We start from the raw sequence: 19021 nt of genomic DNA on the forward strand, positions 1-19021 counted from the left end.
TGAGAGCGCAGCTCACCTGTTGCATGCAGGCAGACAGTCTGGCTCATTATGCCGCCTCTTTTCTTCTCTGCCTGTGCTTTAATAAGATGAGTGTGATTAGAAAGCGCTAATGGTGTTTTTGATGGCGACAGAGTGGTGTTGAATTATGGGGGGGCTCAGGTTGGGGCCTGAGGCGCGATGGATTATCGACGCCCACGGCAGCTTTTAACTCTGGATCTTTCAGGAGTGAGACGAGTGTGTGTCTGTTTGTGAATGTGTGAAGTTTGCTTAATAACTACTGTGCTGAGTTTCGACTGTGCCGAGAGGCTTATTAAAGCTGCTCTTCCACTAACCCTTGCTCTCTGCCTGTGCTGCAGGACTGAGCCATGGGGAGGCCGACACCAGAGAGTGTTTGTACTACAACGTCAACTACGAGATCGAGAAGACCAACCAGAGCGGAGTGGAGCGCTGCGAGGACGAGAAGGACAAGCGCTCGCACTGCTACGCCTCCTGGAGGAACAACTCGGGCTCCATCGAGCTGGTGAAGAAAGGCTGCTGGCTGGACGACTTCAACTGCTACGACCGGTACAGACACACACACACATTTACGCAGACACGGGTAAACCCAACCTGACCCAACCCGCCTGGTACTGCCGAATTTGAGACCCGACCCCGACCCAAGACAGAGGCTATATTTTTATTATTACAAACGGCGGCCCACCAGAACAAAACATATAGAACTTCTACTAGATAAGCCAGAGGTTTAGTGACAGTACACACACTCAACTACCAGCATGTAACACTAAAGCATCTCAAAATTACATATATACATATATATATATATATATATATTACTGGCTAGTCTGACCTTTTCCCAGTTTCGTCCAGACGTGGCTGCTAAAGTCCAAACGACTTTCCCAGCTGGACTTTACGATTATAATCCAGAGCAAAACTTTGTATAAACTCTGCACTGTGAAGCTCAAACGTCCACATGAAATAACGATAAGCAAAACACATTTCTGAGCGGAGGAGGAGTTGTGGAGGAGGGTTGGAGGATTTTTGTCTGTTGTCACAACAACGTCATGTTTCCACAGTGCAGTGGCCTTTCCTGAACCACTGGGGATGAAGAAGCTTCCCTTTTGCAAGTTTTTGCTTTATCTGATCCATTACTGACCGCTAGCTCGTCAGGCTAATGCTACGCTGTCTCTCTTCCTGTTTCCCAGCAGGCATTGCATATCTACTGCTAAGCATGACACACATCGACACAGACAATTGGCAGAATCAGAGAGAGAGAGGGAAGTTTCTTATTTAACCTGCGCTAACTGATGTTTGTGTCCACTTGTTTTCAGCGGAAATAAGTTGTGAACACAGCATTACCATATCGTCACCTCTTACGTTGATATGTTGAACTTGTGATCAAACAGAGCAACAAGATCCTTCGTTAGGAGTCGTGTTTGTGTCACCTCATGAATGTCAGTCCAATCTTCTCTCTCCTTTAGGCCGAGGGGAGCTGCAGATTAAGCTGATAATTCACTACCAGAGACACCAACACATCAAAAATAAAATTTTAAGTTCTATCTTCATTCTATGTTGTGTGTACTGTGTTGAGCTGCTGATGAGCATTGTGCAACAGGGAAAGAGTCGCTGTTTGACTCTTGTTCCGACCTATCTGCAGTGACAAGCACACATTTCCCATCACCCTCAGCATCCCCAGCTTTCCTGGCTGCCCCCAGTTAGATTGACGGGTGCTGTGACTGGACGCTGTGTAAATGCTCGGGGCTGTTTTGGCAGCGACGGCGTTGGCTGGTGATGCAACAGTGTAGTGACGGCAGCAGCAGTCGTTTCATTTCATAATATGTTTCTTTTATAAGCAACGGTCTTACAGTAACTCATAAGTTGAATAGATACATATAATGTGTTTTATGGATATTTTTGGAGGAGAAAGTCATTTTTTATGAGTTTTGGCCTTTAAACTATTGATTCAAAAATCTTTGTCTACAGTTAGAGGAGAAATTGAGGGTATCAGACACTAAATGTTTCACCACAGAGGCTTTCAAGTGATGTCTGTATTGGAGGTCTTAATGTACAAGGTCGTACTCATCAGTCAAGTCCCCATGTCGAAGCCACCATGTTCGAGTTCTTCAGAGCTGTAAAGTTGTTTTTGGTTTTTGTCAGTCTTACAACAAAGTGGAGATAAGATGAGTCCGCAGCCTCGTCCCAGGTCTCTGAATCACTGCCTACAGCTTTGATTTTTTTCAGTGACTCATAGAATATATATAATAAAGTGAAAATGAAGTCAAATTATTCTTATTAGGCTAAAGCATCTGATGATTAATGAAAGTAATCAGGGCCATTACTGATGGAAGAGAAACTGTGAAAAAAAAAAGTCCTTGTGGCAGAATTATTTACAAAAGTTTGAAGGGCCATTTTTTTTGTTTCAAAGTTGTTCACATACAATTTCCAACAAAGAGCACATAAAGGCGGCAAGGTAAGGCAGGGCAAGTTTATTTGTATAGCACATTTCAACAACAAGGCAATTTGAAGTGCTTTACATAACGCATAAAAGCAACACAGGGCAATATAAAAAGGCTTTTAAAAAGAGTTAAATAGAAAGCACATGGAAGGCCAGGCAGGTTTGCCTGGTGTTGTCGTTTTGGGGGTCTTGCAGCTGCTCTCCCTGCCTCAGGCTTTCCATGTATGCACATGGAAGGGCTGGACGTTTGCTCCCAGAACAGAGCCATGCCTCCAAATCTAACTTACTGCAGAGCAAACATAAGTTTCTTTGACTAAAGTGGTCCTGAACTGGCATTCTGCCACTGTCTGTGTTTAAGTGGATGTCAGTGAAGACTTGAACAAGAGCAGTCTCAGTGCTGTGGCGGGCTCGAAAACCTGACTGGAAGACATCAAAACAGTTGATTAATGCCAACAAGTTGTTCAGCTGTTGAGAAACAGCTTTTTCAATGATTTTACTTAAGAACGGGAGGTTTGATATGGGCCTATAACTGTTCATTACTGAGGCGTCGATATTGTTCTTTTATAAGAGCGGCGTGATGACTGCAGTTTTCAGAGCCTGTGGGAAGACACCTGAGAGACGAGACGTGTTGACAGTCTGTAGAAGGTCTGATTTTTGAAAACGCCTGTTGGCAGCAGGAAGAGGGTTTCAGATGTTTAATGTCCTCCAGGTTTTTATGGTTAATAGAATCAAATTGTGTCATACTGTTTGAATTGATTTTAAGTGGACACAGCGGCAACACATGTCCTGCACCTGATATGGAGACACTGACTGTCTGTCTGAATTTTGTCAGTCAAGAAGGAGGCAAGGTAGCCTGTCGACAGCAGCAAGCAAGGAAAGTGCATTATTATTGTTTTTGGAGATGAAGGACCGCCTTGCAGTTCTCAGTTCTACATTATAAATGCGAAGTCTCTCTTTACAGATGTCATAATGAACCTGGAGACTTGTTTTTCGCCACCTGCGTTCAGCTTACGACACTCTCTCTTCTGTTCTTACCAGCGTGGCGTTTCTCCATGGAGACCTTTTCTTACCAGAGACAGCCTTCTCCTTAGTGGCTGCCATGGCGTCAATAACATTTGTAATTTTAGAATTGAAATTTTCTACAAGCTCATTGACTGAGACCCGAGAGAGGGCGGGTTTGGAAGAGAACGGCTGAATAAATATTTCACTGGTGTTTTCATTGATGTAGCGTTTTGTGATTACCAGCAAACGACAAAATTATTAAATCTAAAAGTATTGCAGAGTACACGTGGAGAATATCCTGCTGGCGAGTACAATAAAAAGATAAATAATGCCTCCTGATGTACAGCGCCTTTTTAGGCCGCATGTTGTTGCTGCTTTCATAATATGTTCATCAAAAACATAAGATGCCAAATTGCAATACAGAAATGACCCACATTTATTTACCTCATTAAAGGAGCCGTAACTTTCTCTTCTGGTCAGATTCACAGGAATCTTCTGCTGTTTCTAAATCCATCGATTTTTCCTCCACTATCTGAGAATCATCTGTGTTTCAGTTTCTCCTCAAACACATTTACATTTAGACATTTTATGCTCACACCCAGAACAAGTTTCAGTGATTGAGATGGGAGAATCAGCTGCAATTCACGGATCAACAGCTTTACGAGCGACCAGCAGCAGTGAAGAGTGCAGCACTTTACATGATGCAAGTACTACTGCTCTCCTCGATTATCATGCGTGAAAGATCATTTCAAGGCAAAGGAGAAAAGAGAAGAGGAGAAAATGGTAAAACGTTTTTTTTTATCAAATCGTTGAAGATTGGTGCTCCCAGCTTTTCTCCTGACACAAATGATCTGCTGCAAATTTCACATCTTTCCCCGAGGCGTCAGAAAAAACTGCTATTTGGGTCAAGTACAACTGCTGCCAGACTACTGGCTCGATTACTTAGCGTTCCCCAGGCGCCGTTTGATTGACAAGTCTGCTGTTAGACTCCCTCGGCTATTTAGACTGCATCGATGACAGACAGAGCGGAGCATCGCTCAACATATATGATCTCTGGAGCTATGGAGGGACGACTACAGACATTCTCTCATCACAGTACAGAAGATGTCCCTGCAACAGTAACGGGGATGTTTCTCGTTGCTGTGGCCGCAGTAATAGTAGTTATTGTTGTTGTTGTAATGGTCACAGTAGTAGCTCTAGTAGCAGCAACGTAGTAATAATAATGGTTGGAGTAGAAGAAGAAGAAGGTGAAGAAGTAGTGGTGGTGGTAGTAGTAATAGTAGAGGTAGGAGTTAAAGTAGCAGCAGTATCTGTAGCAGTAGCAGCAGCAGAAGCTGGAATAGTAGCAGTTGAAGCAGCATCAGTAATGCTAGCAGTAATAGTAGTAGTATCTGTAGTTCATTACATGTGCAGATTGATTACAACCTAATTATTTATTCTTGAATGTTTAAAAATAATACACGTATTATGCAGTAGTAGTAGTTGAATCAGTTGCGTAGTTGAAAGCCCCGGGCTTTGAACCGACAACCTTCTGGTCACACGTCTTCCTCACGGAGAGATGAGAGAACAGCTTGGGTTCATATGAGCACAGACTCATGGTATCCCAGAAGGCTTTGCTCCGCAGTCACCAGGATTAGTGTGCGCTCCCTTTGTTGTGTTCCTGGAAGGACTGACGGGAGGAGAGGATGATGGGAAGGAGGAGCGGGAGGGAGCGAGCCACATGGAGAAAGAACGAACAGGAAGAGAATAGATGAGCAGTGATGGACACAACTACAGAAACAACAGAGTTATTCTTTGACATTGCTGCTGTTTTGGTGGTGAAGGTGCAGGCGGACGGAAGGCTGAGACAGATACGAGTGTGAGAGTGTGGACTTCGGTCTAATAGAGAGAGTCAGATGGTTTTGGACCGAACCAGCCCGAAGGTCCGGGAGGTGGAGGAGTTTCAGTTTGAACTTTGTTACACATGTTCGCTTGATAAATGAGTTTCTGTGCTGATGTGAAGCCTGTGGTCTCTTATGATGAAGCGGCTGACAGAATCCAATTAGAAAGCTCTCGCTCTCTGTCTCTGCAGCTCTCCTTTCTCTTTTCTCTGTAACTTTCACAGACAAATACCATGTTTGATGTGTATGGAGCCCCTCAAGTCCCAAAAGACTGTTTTTATCTTGTCTAAATGGTTAATATCTTGTTCGAATAAGTTATCTTGTTTGCACAAGTTATCATCGTGCTCACACAAATTAATATCTTGCTTGTGTAAGATCCATATCTTGAATGAAGCTGTGTGCACAATGGAAGGTGTCAAAGGTTTGACTAGAGTACATCTAATCGACGTCCAGAGACTGATGGCCTTTCCTTGGTCTCCGTCTCTCAGGCAGGAGTGCGTGGCCACAGAGGAGAGTCCGCAGGTCTTCTTTTGCTGCTGTGAAGGAAACTTTTGCAACGAGAGATTCACACACCTGCCTGACGTCGCCGGACCACGTGAGTCTGCCTTTTGATTGGCTAGTGTGTGTTTCTATTTTACACACGTTTCTTCATATCTTTTCTATTATTTCATGAATCTGATTGTGTTTCATTATGTCTGTGCATTTTAACTTTTTTTAATGAACATTTTTGTAAACGTGAATTTTTCCGGTGTGTGTGCGTCAGTGATCAAAGCCCCGCCCCCCAGCGTCGGCGTGTTGAACGTGATGGTTTACTGCCTGCTGCCCGTCACCATGCTGTCTGTCGTCCTGCTCACCGCCGTCTGGATGTACCGACACCGGAAGCCTCCGTACGGACACGTGGACATCACTGAGGTGGACACACACACACACACACACACACACACACACACACACCTTAAATCTCGCACAGCCTAACGACTGCTCCTTGAGGAACCGATGAGCGGCCAAAACATAAAAATGTTTGGAAAGTGAGAATGTTCGTTCTTTTTATTTAGACTTTTATTCTGCGGGATGAAGGAGGGAAGAGAGGAAAGAAGGCATAAAAGGAAGGAAAGGAGTGAGTGAAGGAAGGAAGGAAGGAAGGAAGGGGACAGTGTGCTCATGTTGAAAGTCTAAAATTCGAAATAGTTTCTTGAGAAGATAAAAGATAAGAAAAAAAGAAAACTATGCCCACTCTGTCTCTCACTCAGTGAAAACATGATGTCATAGCTCCCTCTGGTGGCGGCCTGTGGTACTGCAGCTGCTTGTCTCAGATCATCACTGAAGAAGAGACGGTGAAGTGATGGGACCGAGCTACTGCCGCCCCAAAACACAGAGGACAGCACTGTTGTTTCACCAGGGCACGAAATGTGTCTTTGTCTCACAACTCAAACAGTCACATAAAATAATAACAATAATAATAATCAGCAGCAGCAGTACAGCAGTATATGTGAGATATTCTAGTGCTGTTCGTTACACTGACTGCACTACAATGGATCCGCAGCGGTGGAACGGAACGACATTTAGGTACTTGTACTTGAGTGTTTCCATCTTATGCTACTTTCTACTTGTATTCCACTACATCTATCTGGCAGCTTCAGTTACGAGTTACTGTACACATAAAAAACAATGATAAGCTTCTAAGAGATTTACAGAAGTTTCCACCTTTGTCTTGTGACCTCTTTCAATAAATCAGTGTGTAGCTGCGTCTCCTCGTCACGTTTAGAGTCTGCGTTGTTGCCAGTTCCAAAGAGACATTCGAGTCATTTAATGCAGCAGAATCAAAGTGTCTTTATTCTACATGTTATTTTATAATTTTAGTGATGAAATCGAACCCGGCTCTCCTCTCTGTGTCTTCCAGGATCCTGGTCCTCCTCCCGCCTCCCCCCCGCTGGGTCTCAAGCCTCTGCAGCTGCTGGAGGTGAAGGCCAGGGGGCGCTTCGGCTGCGTCTGGAAGGCCCAGATTATGAACGAATATGTGGCCGTCAAGATCTTCCCCATCCAGGTTCGGACTCAGATGCTCTTGCTCATTGCTCCTCCGTGTGTTGTTTTGGTCTAGAAACCGTTTCACATCTTCTTCCTCTCCCTCCTCTTCTCACTCTGTCTGACAGAATAAGGAGTCGTGGCAGAACGAGAGAGACGTGTTCGTTACACCAGGTATGAGGCATGAAAACATCCTGAGGTACATCGCTGCAGAGAAGCGAGGGAGTCACCTGGAGGCCGAACTGTGGCTCATCACCGAGTTCCACGAGAGGGTGAGGAAGAGGAGGGTGTATGAGCAAAATCTGACTGCGACACTCACGTTAGTGTGTATTCACTTGTCAAAGTTACAGATTCATCGATGCAGCAATGAGTTAAACTCCCCACCCCGTTGGTGCGTTCAGGGACACTCAGAGATTTTGAATTGCTGAGTACAGACTTTTCATTGGGTCCTAATAATTTAATATTCCTACATTATAACTTGTCATGTGCCCTTCAACAGATGACAGTCAGATCTCAGATGTAGCAGTGTCTTTGAACGCACCACCTGGAGGGTTTACAAAGTGGTCCGTGCTGCATTAACTGACCACATGATGATGATGCAAGTTTGATGGATTTACTCCGCAGTTCACCTTAAACCTCACAAAATATATAATGTTTTGTTTTGAACTGAGGAACTAATGAACTGTTTTGCTGTAATTAAGTCCCCAGAGGTTTCCTTTCTTAAAGCCGCTATACTAACATGTTTACAGTAACAGTGTATGAACCGACACTGTGTCGGCGTCTCTGCTGCTGAACCATCAGCTGAGCCTGCAGCTCCGCTCGGCTTCACGGAGCTCGCTGTTCGTCTGCTGCTGCTCTGGTTCGCTCTCAGCTCTCAGAGCGTCGCTGCCAGAGAAGAAGAAGCTGTGAAAAGCCTCTGAACGCTTCCTGCTGAGCGGCAAACAGCAGCCAGACGCAGTCAGACAGCAGCTGCTGAACATAGCGGAGCATCTAGCTGCTAAAGAGCCAGATGTTTCCCTCAGCAGCTGCTGGAGACCAAACACAGAGCTGACAGAGAGAAGACCGGACTGACGTTGGTAGAATTTAAAATAAAGTTCAGTGAGTTTAAACAAAGTTTGGCCAAACAACATCAGTTAGAAACTGAAACAGGCTGAAATTGGACTGAAAAAGAAAAAGAGATTTTTAGGATTCAGTTATAGACAGAAATGACTCGATTGGTTTGATGTGATTTAGATTGAAGACCATACAAACGGCGAGTGTGTGTCTCTGCAGGGCTCTCTGTCAGACTTCCTGAAAGGAAACATCGTCAGCTGGTCCGAGCTGTGTCACATAGCCGAGTCGATGGCGTGCGGCCTGGCTTACCTTCATGAAGACATCCCCCGACAGAAAGGAGAGGGACCCAAACCGGCCATCGCTCACAGGTCTGCCTGCAACCAAAGCTCCACCGTTAGGTCGCTGGAGTAACGTTTAAGGTCACATTGCTTCACCTGCTGCTCAGTCAGTGAAGGTCTGTAGAAAGTCTTATCAGTCATTTTGGATAACGAGACCTCACTGAGCCAAAGTCGGCTCTGATTGGCTCCCAGGTTCGTTACCAAGATGTCGTTTCCAACAAACACACACGTCTGTTTTTAACTGAAGCTTTGATTCAGTTTAACCAAATCCATATTTATCATGTCATCACAGTAGGGCAGCTACACTATTACAGCTCTACATAATAAATGATGTTAAAAGTTGTTTGGTGGTGGAGTAAAGGACGGGGGCTGTTTTTAAAACAGCTGCATTTATGGGCCTGTAGGAAAGTAGGAAAACTGCACATTTAGTTTGTACAAACACAAATATCAAGAAATGACGTGTATCAAAATGTCATCGTATCAAACTGCCAAATCAGAATCTTTACTGAGCTGAACTTTTAATTGTTTTTCAAATCAAACAACAAAAGAGACACAAACACAAGAGTATGCCTCTCCATCCATAAATCCACTTAGAGATCAGAGAAAAAACAAACTCCTCATAACTGCAGAACTTGCCTGAGAATCATCATGTTTTTGAATTTTTAGTAGTTGCCCCCAAAGCATTATTCATTTCAATTACATTTTATTTATATCAACTGGAGAGTCTTAAGGGACTTATTCGGGCAGCCGGATAATAAGGAATCGCAGTAGTCCAGCCTAGAAGTAACAAATGCATGGACTAATGTTTCGGCCTCATTTTGAGACAGGATGTGCCTGATTTTTGCAACATCACGTAGGTGAAAGAAGGCAGTCCTTGAAGTTTGTTTCATGCGGGAGTTAAAGGATAAATCCTGATCACAGATAACTCAGAGGTTCCTTACGGTGCTGCTGGGGGCCAGGGCAATTATGGGAGCTGTAGTTCCAAAACTGAGAGCATGAGTATCCCCCAAATCAAAGTAAGACAGAGAATATGAAGACTCAGAATGTGTCACCAACATGGTTCTTGTGTTCCCTACATGCCTGAGCTGTTGTGGGGGCCCAGTGTTGTCTGAGGGGGGCAGAGTGTCAGACTTTGAAACTCCCTGGTTTGATGTACTTGACTCTCTCGTGTCTCTCAGGGATTTCAAGAGTAAGAACATCATGCTGCGTTCAGACCTCACAGCCGTGATCGGCGACTTCGGTCTCGCCGTTTGCTTCGAGCCGGGGAAACCACCTGGAGAGACGCACGGACAGGTGAGCTGCTCTGACTGAAGCTGGCTGTGGAGAAGAGCGTCCGTTAAACACTGATCGTTGTTTCGTGTGTGTGTGTGTGTGTGTGTGTGCAGGTAGGGACCAGGCGTTACATGGCTCCGGAGGTGTTAGAAGGAGCCATCAACTTCCAGCGAGACGCCTTCCTCCGAATCGACATGTACGCTGTGGGTCTGGTGCTGTGGGAGCTGGTGTCCCGCTGCAAGGCTGCTGATGGTAACACACACACACACACACACACACACACACACTGTCTGAACGGCTGTGGTCAGTTAAAACACCAGTAGATTCCAGTGGTGACCAGTTTATCCAGTGGGGGAAAGAAGCACCAAGACTTCCAGAGAACCGTCTGTGCTTTATAAATAAAGTTATATTTGAGTAAAGGAAGGGTCGTAACTGTGACCGATCCGAACCTGAGTCTGCTGCCCTGACTGTGTGTGTGTGTGTGTGTGTGTGTGTGTGTGTGTGTTACAGGTCCGGTGGATGAGTACATGCTGCCGTTTGAGGAGGAGGTTGGTCAGCATCCGTCACTGGAGGACCTGCAGGAAGTCGTCGTCCACAAGAAGATGAGACCGGCCTTCAAAGAGCTCTGGCTCAAACACAGCGTGAGTGTGCGCACACACACGTACACACACACACACACACACACAAGTACACTCAGTGGCCACTTTATTAGCAACACCTGTAGAAACGGACCTGTAACCCTGCTCCATGAAGCTCATGATGTTCAGGTTGTGTTGACTCTTTGTGATCCCTGTGAACCTGTGATGGTCTCTGGTGCTGAACGTTTGGCTCAGCGAGATCAGCTGATTAAATAAAGGTTGTTTATATTCTGGAGGCTGCCGTTTGTGCTGCTGTCGAACTGGCCACCTTATTTCTATCAGGGTGGACAGAATAACAGAAACACCTCTCAGTTCAGCTGAGTCAGCACACCCCGGACATCGTGAGCGTCACGAGTCAATATGGTGACTGATCGATAACAACAATGCATCAGTGGAGTAATCTTTTCTTCTCTGACAGTAAACTGAACATCTTTTCTTTTGGTCTGACGAAACAGACATTTTAATATTGGTACGTTTTGATGGACATTTTTCAATATTTGCTGACATTTTATAGTTCAAACTATTCATCATCAATCAATCGATAAAGAAAATAATGATTTTCTGCCTCTCACAATACAAATATTTGTAAGATTTAAAGTATTTGGAACTGTTTTAAATGTGCTTTTATTTTGAAGTCTCTCATAATATTCAGTGTAATTAATAATAATAATAATAATAAAACTTTATTTATAGAGCACTTATCAAAACAAAGTACAAAGTGCTTCACAGAGAGAGAAATAACATACCACCGTGATTTTTCCCTCCAATTAAATATAAAGTTTTATATAAATGATATATATCTATTTTGGTTTTGCGACTTTGAACCAAACAGCTGATATTGTGTTCTTGTTTTAGTCGTCTGTGTTTCTGCAGCCGTCTTTCTAACACAAAAAACAAAGAATAATAATAATTAATGATAATATTTTTCCTGACGTGTCCCTGTTTTCTGCTGCTGCTGCTGTCTGCAGGGCCTGACTCAGATCTGTGAGACGGTGGAGGAGTGCTGGGATCACGACGCCGAGGCTCGATTGTCGGCCGGCTGCGTGGAGGAGAGGATCTCCCAGGTCCGCCGCCTCACCGCCACCATCGCCCCGCCTACCTCCGACCACCACGCCCTGATGGTCTCCACGCTCGCACCTGTTCCCATGGTAACCAATGTGGACCTACTGCCCAAAGAGTCCAGTATATGAGGAGAAAGTCAAAAGAAAACACAAAAAACAAACTTGTTTGGGAGGCCTGACGTTACCGGGGAGTTTCCTGAAGTTCGGTTCAACTTCCTGTGAAAACGACCGAATTCACTAAAACACACACACATCATCTGTTCTCAGTGGCGTTTACAACCTAAATCAGAAATACAGCGTGAAAGCAGCTGCTATTTGATCTCTGGACTTTCTGAACTCTTATCCTTCTTTTCTTCGAGTCTCTCTCTCTTCGTCCTTTTGGACGGATATTACCAGCACACGTCCTCGTTTTTCTCAAGTTCTCCTCTCAGTCTTGAGTCATTCGTGTCTTTTTTTTAACCGTGTTTGTGTGTGTGTGTGTGTGTTTTATGTGAGAACCAAGCAAACATGCACACACACACACGCGGAGAGGAAAACCCAACACTGAAAGGCATTCAGGTCCCGACTCAGTGAATGCTCGTCTATCTCCAGGTACCTCAGCGACGACTTTCGTTACTTTCGCTAATTTTTTTACCATTTTCCTCGTGCATTCTTCCCTCTGCTGTCTTCTTCTTCGCCTCCAGATCTGGACTACCTATCTGGCAACTTCGCAACCGCGTCACCTAGCAACCACCTACCATCAACCTACCGATGGGATGTTTTTTTACTACAATGCTGCAAAACCCTTGTAGGAACGCGATGACTGTTACTAATACTGACAGCAAACTTTCTAACTTTTGTTTTTCTACATTTTCTTTGACTCTTTTTCTTTTCTATTTTTCTCCTGCGACCACACGCTACTATTCACACACGACAAACCTTCGGATCCAACGGGTTGTATCCAAAAAGACAGGAAACAGGAAGTGAGGTCAGAAGGAAAGACGTGAAAAACAAAAACCAGAAAGACTGGACAGTGGGGGTTTTTTGTGTTCAGCTGTTATAATTTGAGGTTGAAGACGGAGAGAAGTCTGACGGGATTGCTTTTCAGGAACACAGAGGCAAACGTCTTGCATGCAGAGATTTGATTGGCTGACTACGCTCAACCACAGCATTTTGGTTGGCTCGGAAATAAAACTTCTCAGGTAACCAGGTCTACAGGGGTGTCGAGGGGTTGGGGGAGGGGATTTGATGTGACGCGACGCCGGCCCCGAATTTCCATGGTCAGAAGGGGCGGGGCCAACAACTGGTGGGCTTATCTGAGGGTGCTCAAAGCCTATTGGCTGTCCTGAATATGTAATTTTGCAAGGTGCCCAAACAAGGGGGAAACACGTGTTACCCTGAAAAAGGTGCAAGACCTCATGATGCATGGAGTGGCTCATGCATTCAGGTCGGTGTGTGTGTGTGTGTGTGTGTGTGTGTGTGTGTGTGTGTGTGTGTGTGTGTGTGTGTGTGTGTGTGTGTGTGTGTGTGTGTGGTACAATGTGAACACAACAGTCACGTGATGTGACACGATGAGTTTTCTTTTTTCTAATTTGATTTTATACTGTGCGTGCTGATTGTTTCATGTTTTCAGTCTGGTTGTGTGTATTACCTGGAGGTAAGTGAAGGACCTGTGACCTTTGACCTCCTCAGTTCTGTTACCTTCCAACATCGCCCCCTTTGGTTGAGCTGCAACACTGCAGGAATCAGTTTAAAATCCGATCGCACAAATTCTTTTGAATTTTTAACTCTGAAATTGTGTTTAGTTCATTGAAGTTCAGTTTTTTTCCCGCTGTTTCTTTTCAGGTTTGAGGCGCTTTGATCACTTAGTGAGTACGTTGTTTAACTACTTCACAGCCTGTGACAGGACACTTACATGTGTAAGTCCTTTAAAAGTATCAGTATATAAGTCTGGTGATGTTCTACATGTTTCTTCATGTTCGGACTCAGAGCATCATGAACGTCTCTGCTGACATCAGAGTGAGTCACAGCTGATGGATCTTCTTCCTCCGTCGTCGTCCAGAAACTATTAAAACACATCAGCGAGCCGCTCTGCTGCACCTTCATCACCACGAACACACACACTGTAGTTTATTCTGCCTCACACACACACACCGTCCTGCTGCCCCAAACACTCACTACAGCACCACACGTGGATTCATCCGCCGCTGGAAATAGTCCCCAACAGACGCTCTGTTTCCTCCTGTTGGTCTGATAGAAACTCCAGCGAGCAGCTGTTTGAGGAAACTACTTTTAAACAGGAAACTGTAGATCTGTGTTTTTAAAGATCTTCAGCAGGAACCAATGGGCTCGCAGCTGAGAGCCGCAGACAGGAAGTCAGACGGTGCTGAGAGACGGACCGACGTGTTGGTGGTTTGAGTCTGAACATGAGATTTGATGACAAAAGGAAAAACATAGAATATCACCAGGATGATCCTTTAAATTTGGCTCGCTGATGTAAATTTGGGAATTTGTCTCCAGGTGGAGTGAATGTGTAACGTCCAGCTTGATTGACTTCCCAGTAAGCCCCGCCTCCTCCAGTGTCTGTAATATAAACTAAAACACATGCTGTGGCGTTGCAGCCCGGTCGGGTTCATCACAACTCTCCCAATTCATCGATGCAAAGGTCAAAGTTTGCAGAGGTCAAAGGTCATCAGTCACTTCCTCCTAACTTCGCTCTTGTTCTGGTTTTTTTTTTGTTTTCTCCTTCAACCGGGACCAAACCCGGGGCGTCCGTCTGTTGCCTCGGAAACCGGCCGCAAAGAGCCCAGTTCAGAAGCTCGCTTCATCCTTTGTGTTAAAACACACACGTCGTTTCTAACAACAAGAACTGAAACAAAAACAAGGAACCATGTTGTTTTTAGTTGTTTTATTTGTATGTTTTCGTGTTTCTGATCCTTCTGTGATGCCATACCTGTAACGGTGAATGTCTACGATGCTGCTGCTGCTGACGATGATGATTCAGACTCAAAGATGAATATATTTCTGTATATTCCTTTTTATTGTTAATTTGACTTTCGGTGCATTGAACACATGCAACTCTCTGTCTTTGTACGAAGTCAGTGAAGCAAGAGGAGGCGTTCGAGGAGCGTCGGGCGTTCGGCCGCGGGAACGACGACGCGCGAAAGAGAACGACATTGACTAATAAACGAGTGGAAAAGATAGAAAAGCTGGAGAAAAACAAAAAAATATGTGAAAACAATACTCATGAACCACAGATCACCTCAGTACACCAGAAATACCTCAGAAGACTTTTCTACGTGTTAAAGTTCTGTTTCTATATTTTATTAGTTGCTTTGACGACTTGTAGTCACGTAATATTTTATTGTGAGCTTTTTATTCTTTGTTTGTTGTTTTCTTTGGATTTTACTCTTTGATGATTAGAGAGCTTAATTTTTTACATAAAATCTCCAAACTGATAGAAGAAGAAATGCTACCAGGTCACGACTCGAACCTCCACGTTGTAAATAGCTAATAAAGTTTTTTTTAGACTGAACTGAACTGCCGATATCATAAAGCACCTGGACTGAGCTGGACTACTATCATCCTGTCCTCGTCTCCTCACGACTGTCCTGTCTCTTCACCTCTCCCCTCCTCTCGTTCCTCAGCCTCTCCACTTGTCTTCTCTTCTTCTACTTAACTTCGCCTCTTTACTCGTTTCCTTACCTGTTGTCCTCCGTTCCTGTCCTCGTCTGCTCGTGTTCTTGTCTCCTTTCTTTTTCTTGTCTTCTCCTCACCTGTCGTGCGTTTGTCATCTTGCCATCTTTCCTTTCATCTTGTCTTTTCACTTGTGTCCTTTCCTGTCTTCTTACTTCTCGTCTCTTTTTGCCTCGACGTCCTTTTCTCTCCTCATTTAGTCTCCGTCTCACTTCCTCTTCTCTCTCGTCTTCCATCAAATACTTCGTCTTTTCTCACCTCCTCACTTCTTCTGTACTTGTGTCTCCTGTCGTCTCCTTGTTTCTCACCTTTCACCTCACTCACTCTTCTCCTTCTTTCTCTTCTTCCCAGTTTAATTGAAGTGTTCTGATGTCGTCAGTGTTGTGCCTTTATTTGACTTCCATCTTCCCGTCTGTCCGTCCTGTGAATGTAAAAGCTCACGTTTCCTAAATATCACACCAGAGTATATTTGTATCGAAATACATTTAGAATATCTGATTCAAACTAAAGGAAATGACGCCTTTGACGACGGTTGAGTGAAATCACGGTCGATCGAATGAACAAACTTGTCTCGGCCCTCGTTTGATTCTGGATGAAACTAATCTGAGAATACTTGCAATAACTGAAATCATTCAAACAGTTTTCCAAATGTATTTTTTACCCAGGTGTGATCTCCATGTGACATTCTCAGACGATGCTGACCTGCTGTTTTATGTCGTATGCAGACAAACAAATGAACTGACGGACTGACTCAGATCCAGGTGTTTCCAGGTGTTTTCAGGAACATATTACCTCATTAAAGCCACTCGGGCAGAAACGGTGTGCTAGGAACGTGACAGTACTCGGTGACGGTGGGAAGGCTCGGGCAACATTATGGTTCAGGTTTCGGGATGAGAAACACGGGCTCATTGTCACAAACATAAACAAACATTTCCTTCAGGTTTTAAAAGGAAACATTAACCAGAAACGCGTCACACTGGGGGGGGAATGTTTCTACATTCAGCATGTAGAGATCCGAAATACAGTTAGCATTGTTAGCATCCCACAGTGAAACCAGCGGGGTGTCTGGCCAAACGAAGAAGGGGGACCAATATGTTGAATGCTAACAATGCTAAAGTGTTCGTTTTTAACCCGAGAGCCAATACAGCAGATATTTCCCCGTCATGATGTGACGTTCAAAGTGAAGCAGAACTCTTTAAAGTATATGGATGTTCTTTCTGGGTTGTTTTTTTTTTTTTGCCCCGTGTTAATTACAGTACGTATGTAAACTATTTTAACTCAGAGTTAGCTTGTACTGTTAGCTTGTACTGTTAGCAGTGAGTTGATATCACACTTGTATAGCGAAGCGTGTAAAGAGTAACTTACCTTAGTAACTTTATGGTGACTGAATATACAGCGAGCTGTCAGACGACTCAGAGTCCAGAGTTGAGGATGTTATCCGGATCAAAGCCAACATGGCGGCACTTCCAGGCTTCCACTTTATAAAGGAAAAGCTGTCGTCGTCTGAGTCCTCCTGCTCAACTTCACCGTCGTACACTGGACGTTTAGCCGATGGAAAACCACCACAGTCAGTTTGTACTTTACTCAAAATCTGTTGCATTATATTTTTTAGCATGTAAATGTGTTTCAAACGGAGCCCTCGAAGTCCCTAAGAGATGTTTTTACAAGCAGTGGCCACTTTATTAGGTACACCTGTACAATCTAATGCAGTCCAATACAACAGCTCTGCCGTAACATCTGTCTAATGTTCAGCTTTTGGTGACATTGTCAGGAATGCAGGACATTATACTGAGAGCTGTTTCTAATATTTTGTCCTCCCTGTTTACAAACATGAGGGTCAGAATATTAGGAACACCTCTGAATATGATGCAGTCCAGTACAACACCATCACTAACGCTGAGCTCACTGATAAAACATTAAAGCTGAACATTATAGGCATCATAACACTTTGTAGATATTTAGTTTTTTAAGATGTTCTTTAAACCTTTTGTACCTGTCCCGTTGTCCAGCAACAGTAATAAATAAGACAGATTCAGATGTTTCAGAGAGCTGATCCTGTAGCTAGAAAGCTAGCTGCAGCATGTACACACAGGAAGACGGCAGATACAGTGACAGCATGATTGTAGCATTTTGGCTAATAACTGTAATTAAAACACGATGTAAAGAGATCGATAAGACAGATTGCTAAATGAAGGGAAAGACGTGGAATTGATCAGATGGATCCATCCCATAACCAGCTGATGCTGGATTCTCACCAGGATGTGACGGTGGAGTTGTTTCGCCTCGATGCTAAAGAGCGGGAGGACGCAGCGAGCGGCGTTTCCCAGGTTTCTGCGTTCACAGCATTTCAAATTAAAAGTCACCATGTAAAGGCTCGTTTTCACTAATTGTGCAAGTGATGTCTTCATGTTTGCGGCCAGCCAAGTGCCTGTAAGGAGTCGAGATGTGGCATAAAAATCTGTGTTGTTTTGGTGAACATGGGCCTCAGTTAATGACAGAAGGACAGGCAGTTTAACATATTCTGCGTGAGGTGAAGTCTACCACATGTAATATTACTCACAGCGGACTCCTTGACTTTGTGAAACCTTCTTCCTCAGCTACTGCTGCAGAGCTTTTTGACTCCAAACCGAAGAGAACAACACTTAGTGGAGATCAGAGAAACCTAACAATAGATCAAAAAGTGGAACTTCTTATTCTTCATATCGACCTTCTCGTTCCACTTTCCCAAGAAGAGGTGGGAGACTCTCAGTGCGGACGAAACACAAACTGGACAGTGTTTTAGTAGTCGGTGAAGTCAGGAATAAAAGTCAGGTAAACGGATGCATGTTACGTCCACACATTTAGGTACCAATCCAAACGGACTCATTTGAAATCTGATTCAGGGCTTTCATTGGCCAGAGGGGCCACAAGGGGTTTCCCAGGCATGTTGTCAAGGGGTCATCATGAACAGATTGCTGCTGTTTCTCCCCCCAGGATGAATGGAGGAGGGGTCAGTGACACTTCCTCCCTTCGTATCCTGAACAAACAGGTGTGTAAGGATGGCCGCCTCCTGTGTTGGTATCGTATCCTGTTCCAGATTACTGAAGGTATCAGCCCTGCTGTACCTTTATGCACTGTCCGAACTAACTGCTGCTGGCTTTTCAACCCTGTTCATTAATACCAACTCTGTTATATGGAACTGCAGTTTATTTCTCGTCGGTTTGTGTTGTAATAGGACACTTTTCTTACAAGATCCATCCACGTGTAAAAAAAAAACTGCTGCAAACAACAAAAATGATTGATTAAAGAAGGAAAGTTTTCTTGTATTTACGACTTAGTATCTCAATATTACGTCAAATCATGAGGTAATGTTGATCTCATAATTTAGATGTCTGTCTTGAGATCCAGATCTATTAATTATGAGATAAGTCTGGTAATTCTTCACAACGTGAACAATAAAGTTTCTGACCGACTAATGTAACTAATGATGAGAGACACACCTGTGAATGACGAGAGGTCCGTGACGCCACTATCGGACTCCGCTCACTTTCTTCCCGCCTTCGTTTGAGGCTTTGAAAGATATTGTCAGCGACTAACATAACGCTAGATGACACAAGGATGATTAATACGCTGTTTCCATAGAAACACA

At 44.2% G+C, this 19021-nt stretch overlaps 1 protein-coding gene across 2 annotated transcripts in view; it reads left to right on the forward strand.

The window, feature by feature from the left end:
- The window catches only part of acvr2ba (activin A receptor type 2Ba), a 36196-nt gene extending 22948 nt beyond the window's left edge, over positions 1-13248 (forward strand). For both annotated transcript variants that reach the window (XM_044176195.1, XM_044176194.1), the window contains exons 2-11: positions 357-564; positions 5823-5929; positions 6098-6246; positions 7235-7378; positions 7485-7628; positions 8629-8777; positions 9926-10040; positions 10133-10271; positions 10530-10660; positions 11626-13248. In XM_044176195.1, coding sequence (XP_044032130.1) covers positions 357-564; positions 5823-5929; positions 6098-6246; positions 7235-7378; positions 7485-7628; positions 8629-8777; positions 9926-10040; positions 10133-10271; positions 10530-10660; positions 11626-11847 — 1508 coding nt within the window. In that variant the 3' untranslated portion in view covers positions 11848-13248. The remainder of the gene's footprint in view (positions 1-356; positions 565-5822; positions 5930-6097; positions 6247-7234; positions 7379-7484; positions 7629-8628; positions 8778-9925; positions 10041-10132; positions 10272-10529; positions 10661-11625) is intronic.
- The last annotated feature ends 5773 nt before the right edge of the window (positions 13249-19021 follow it).

The sequence above is a fragment of the Siniperca chuatsi genome, linkage group LG19 (genome assembly GCF_020085105.1).
Source record: "Siniperca chuatsi isolate FFG_IHB_CAS linkage group LG19, ASM2008510v1, whole genome shotgun sequence".
NCBI lineage: Eukaryota > Metazoa > Chordata > Actinopteri > Centrarchiformes > Sinipercidae > Siniperca > Siniperca chuatsi.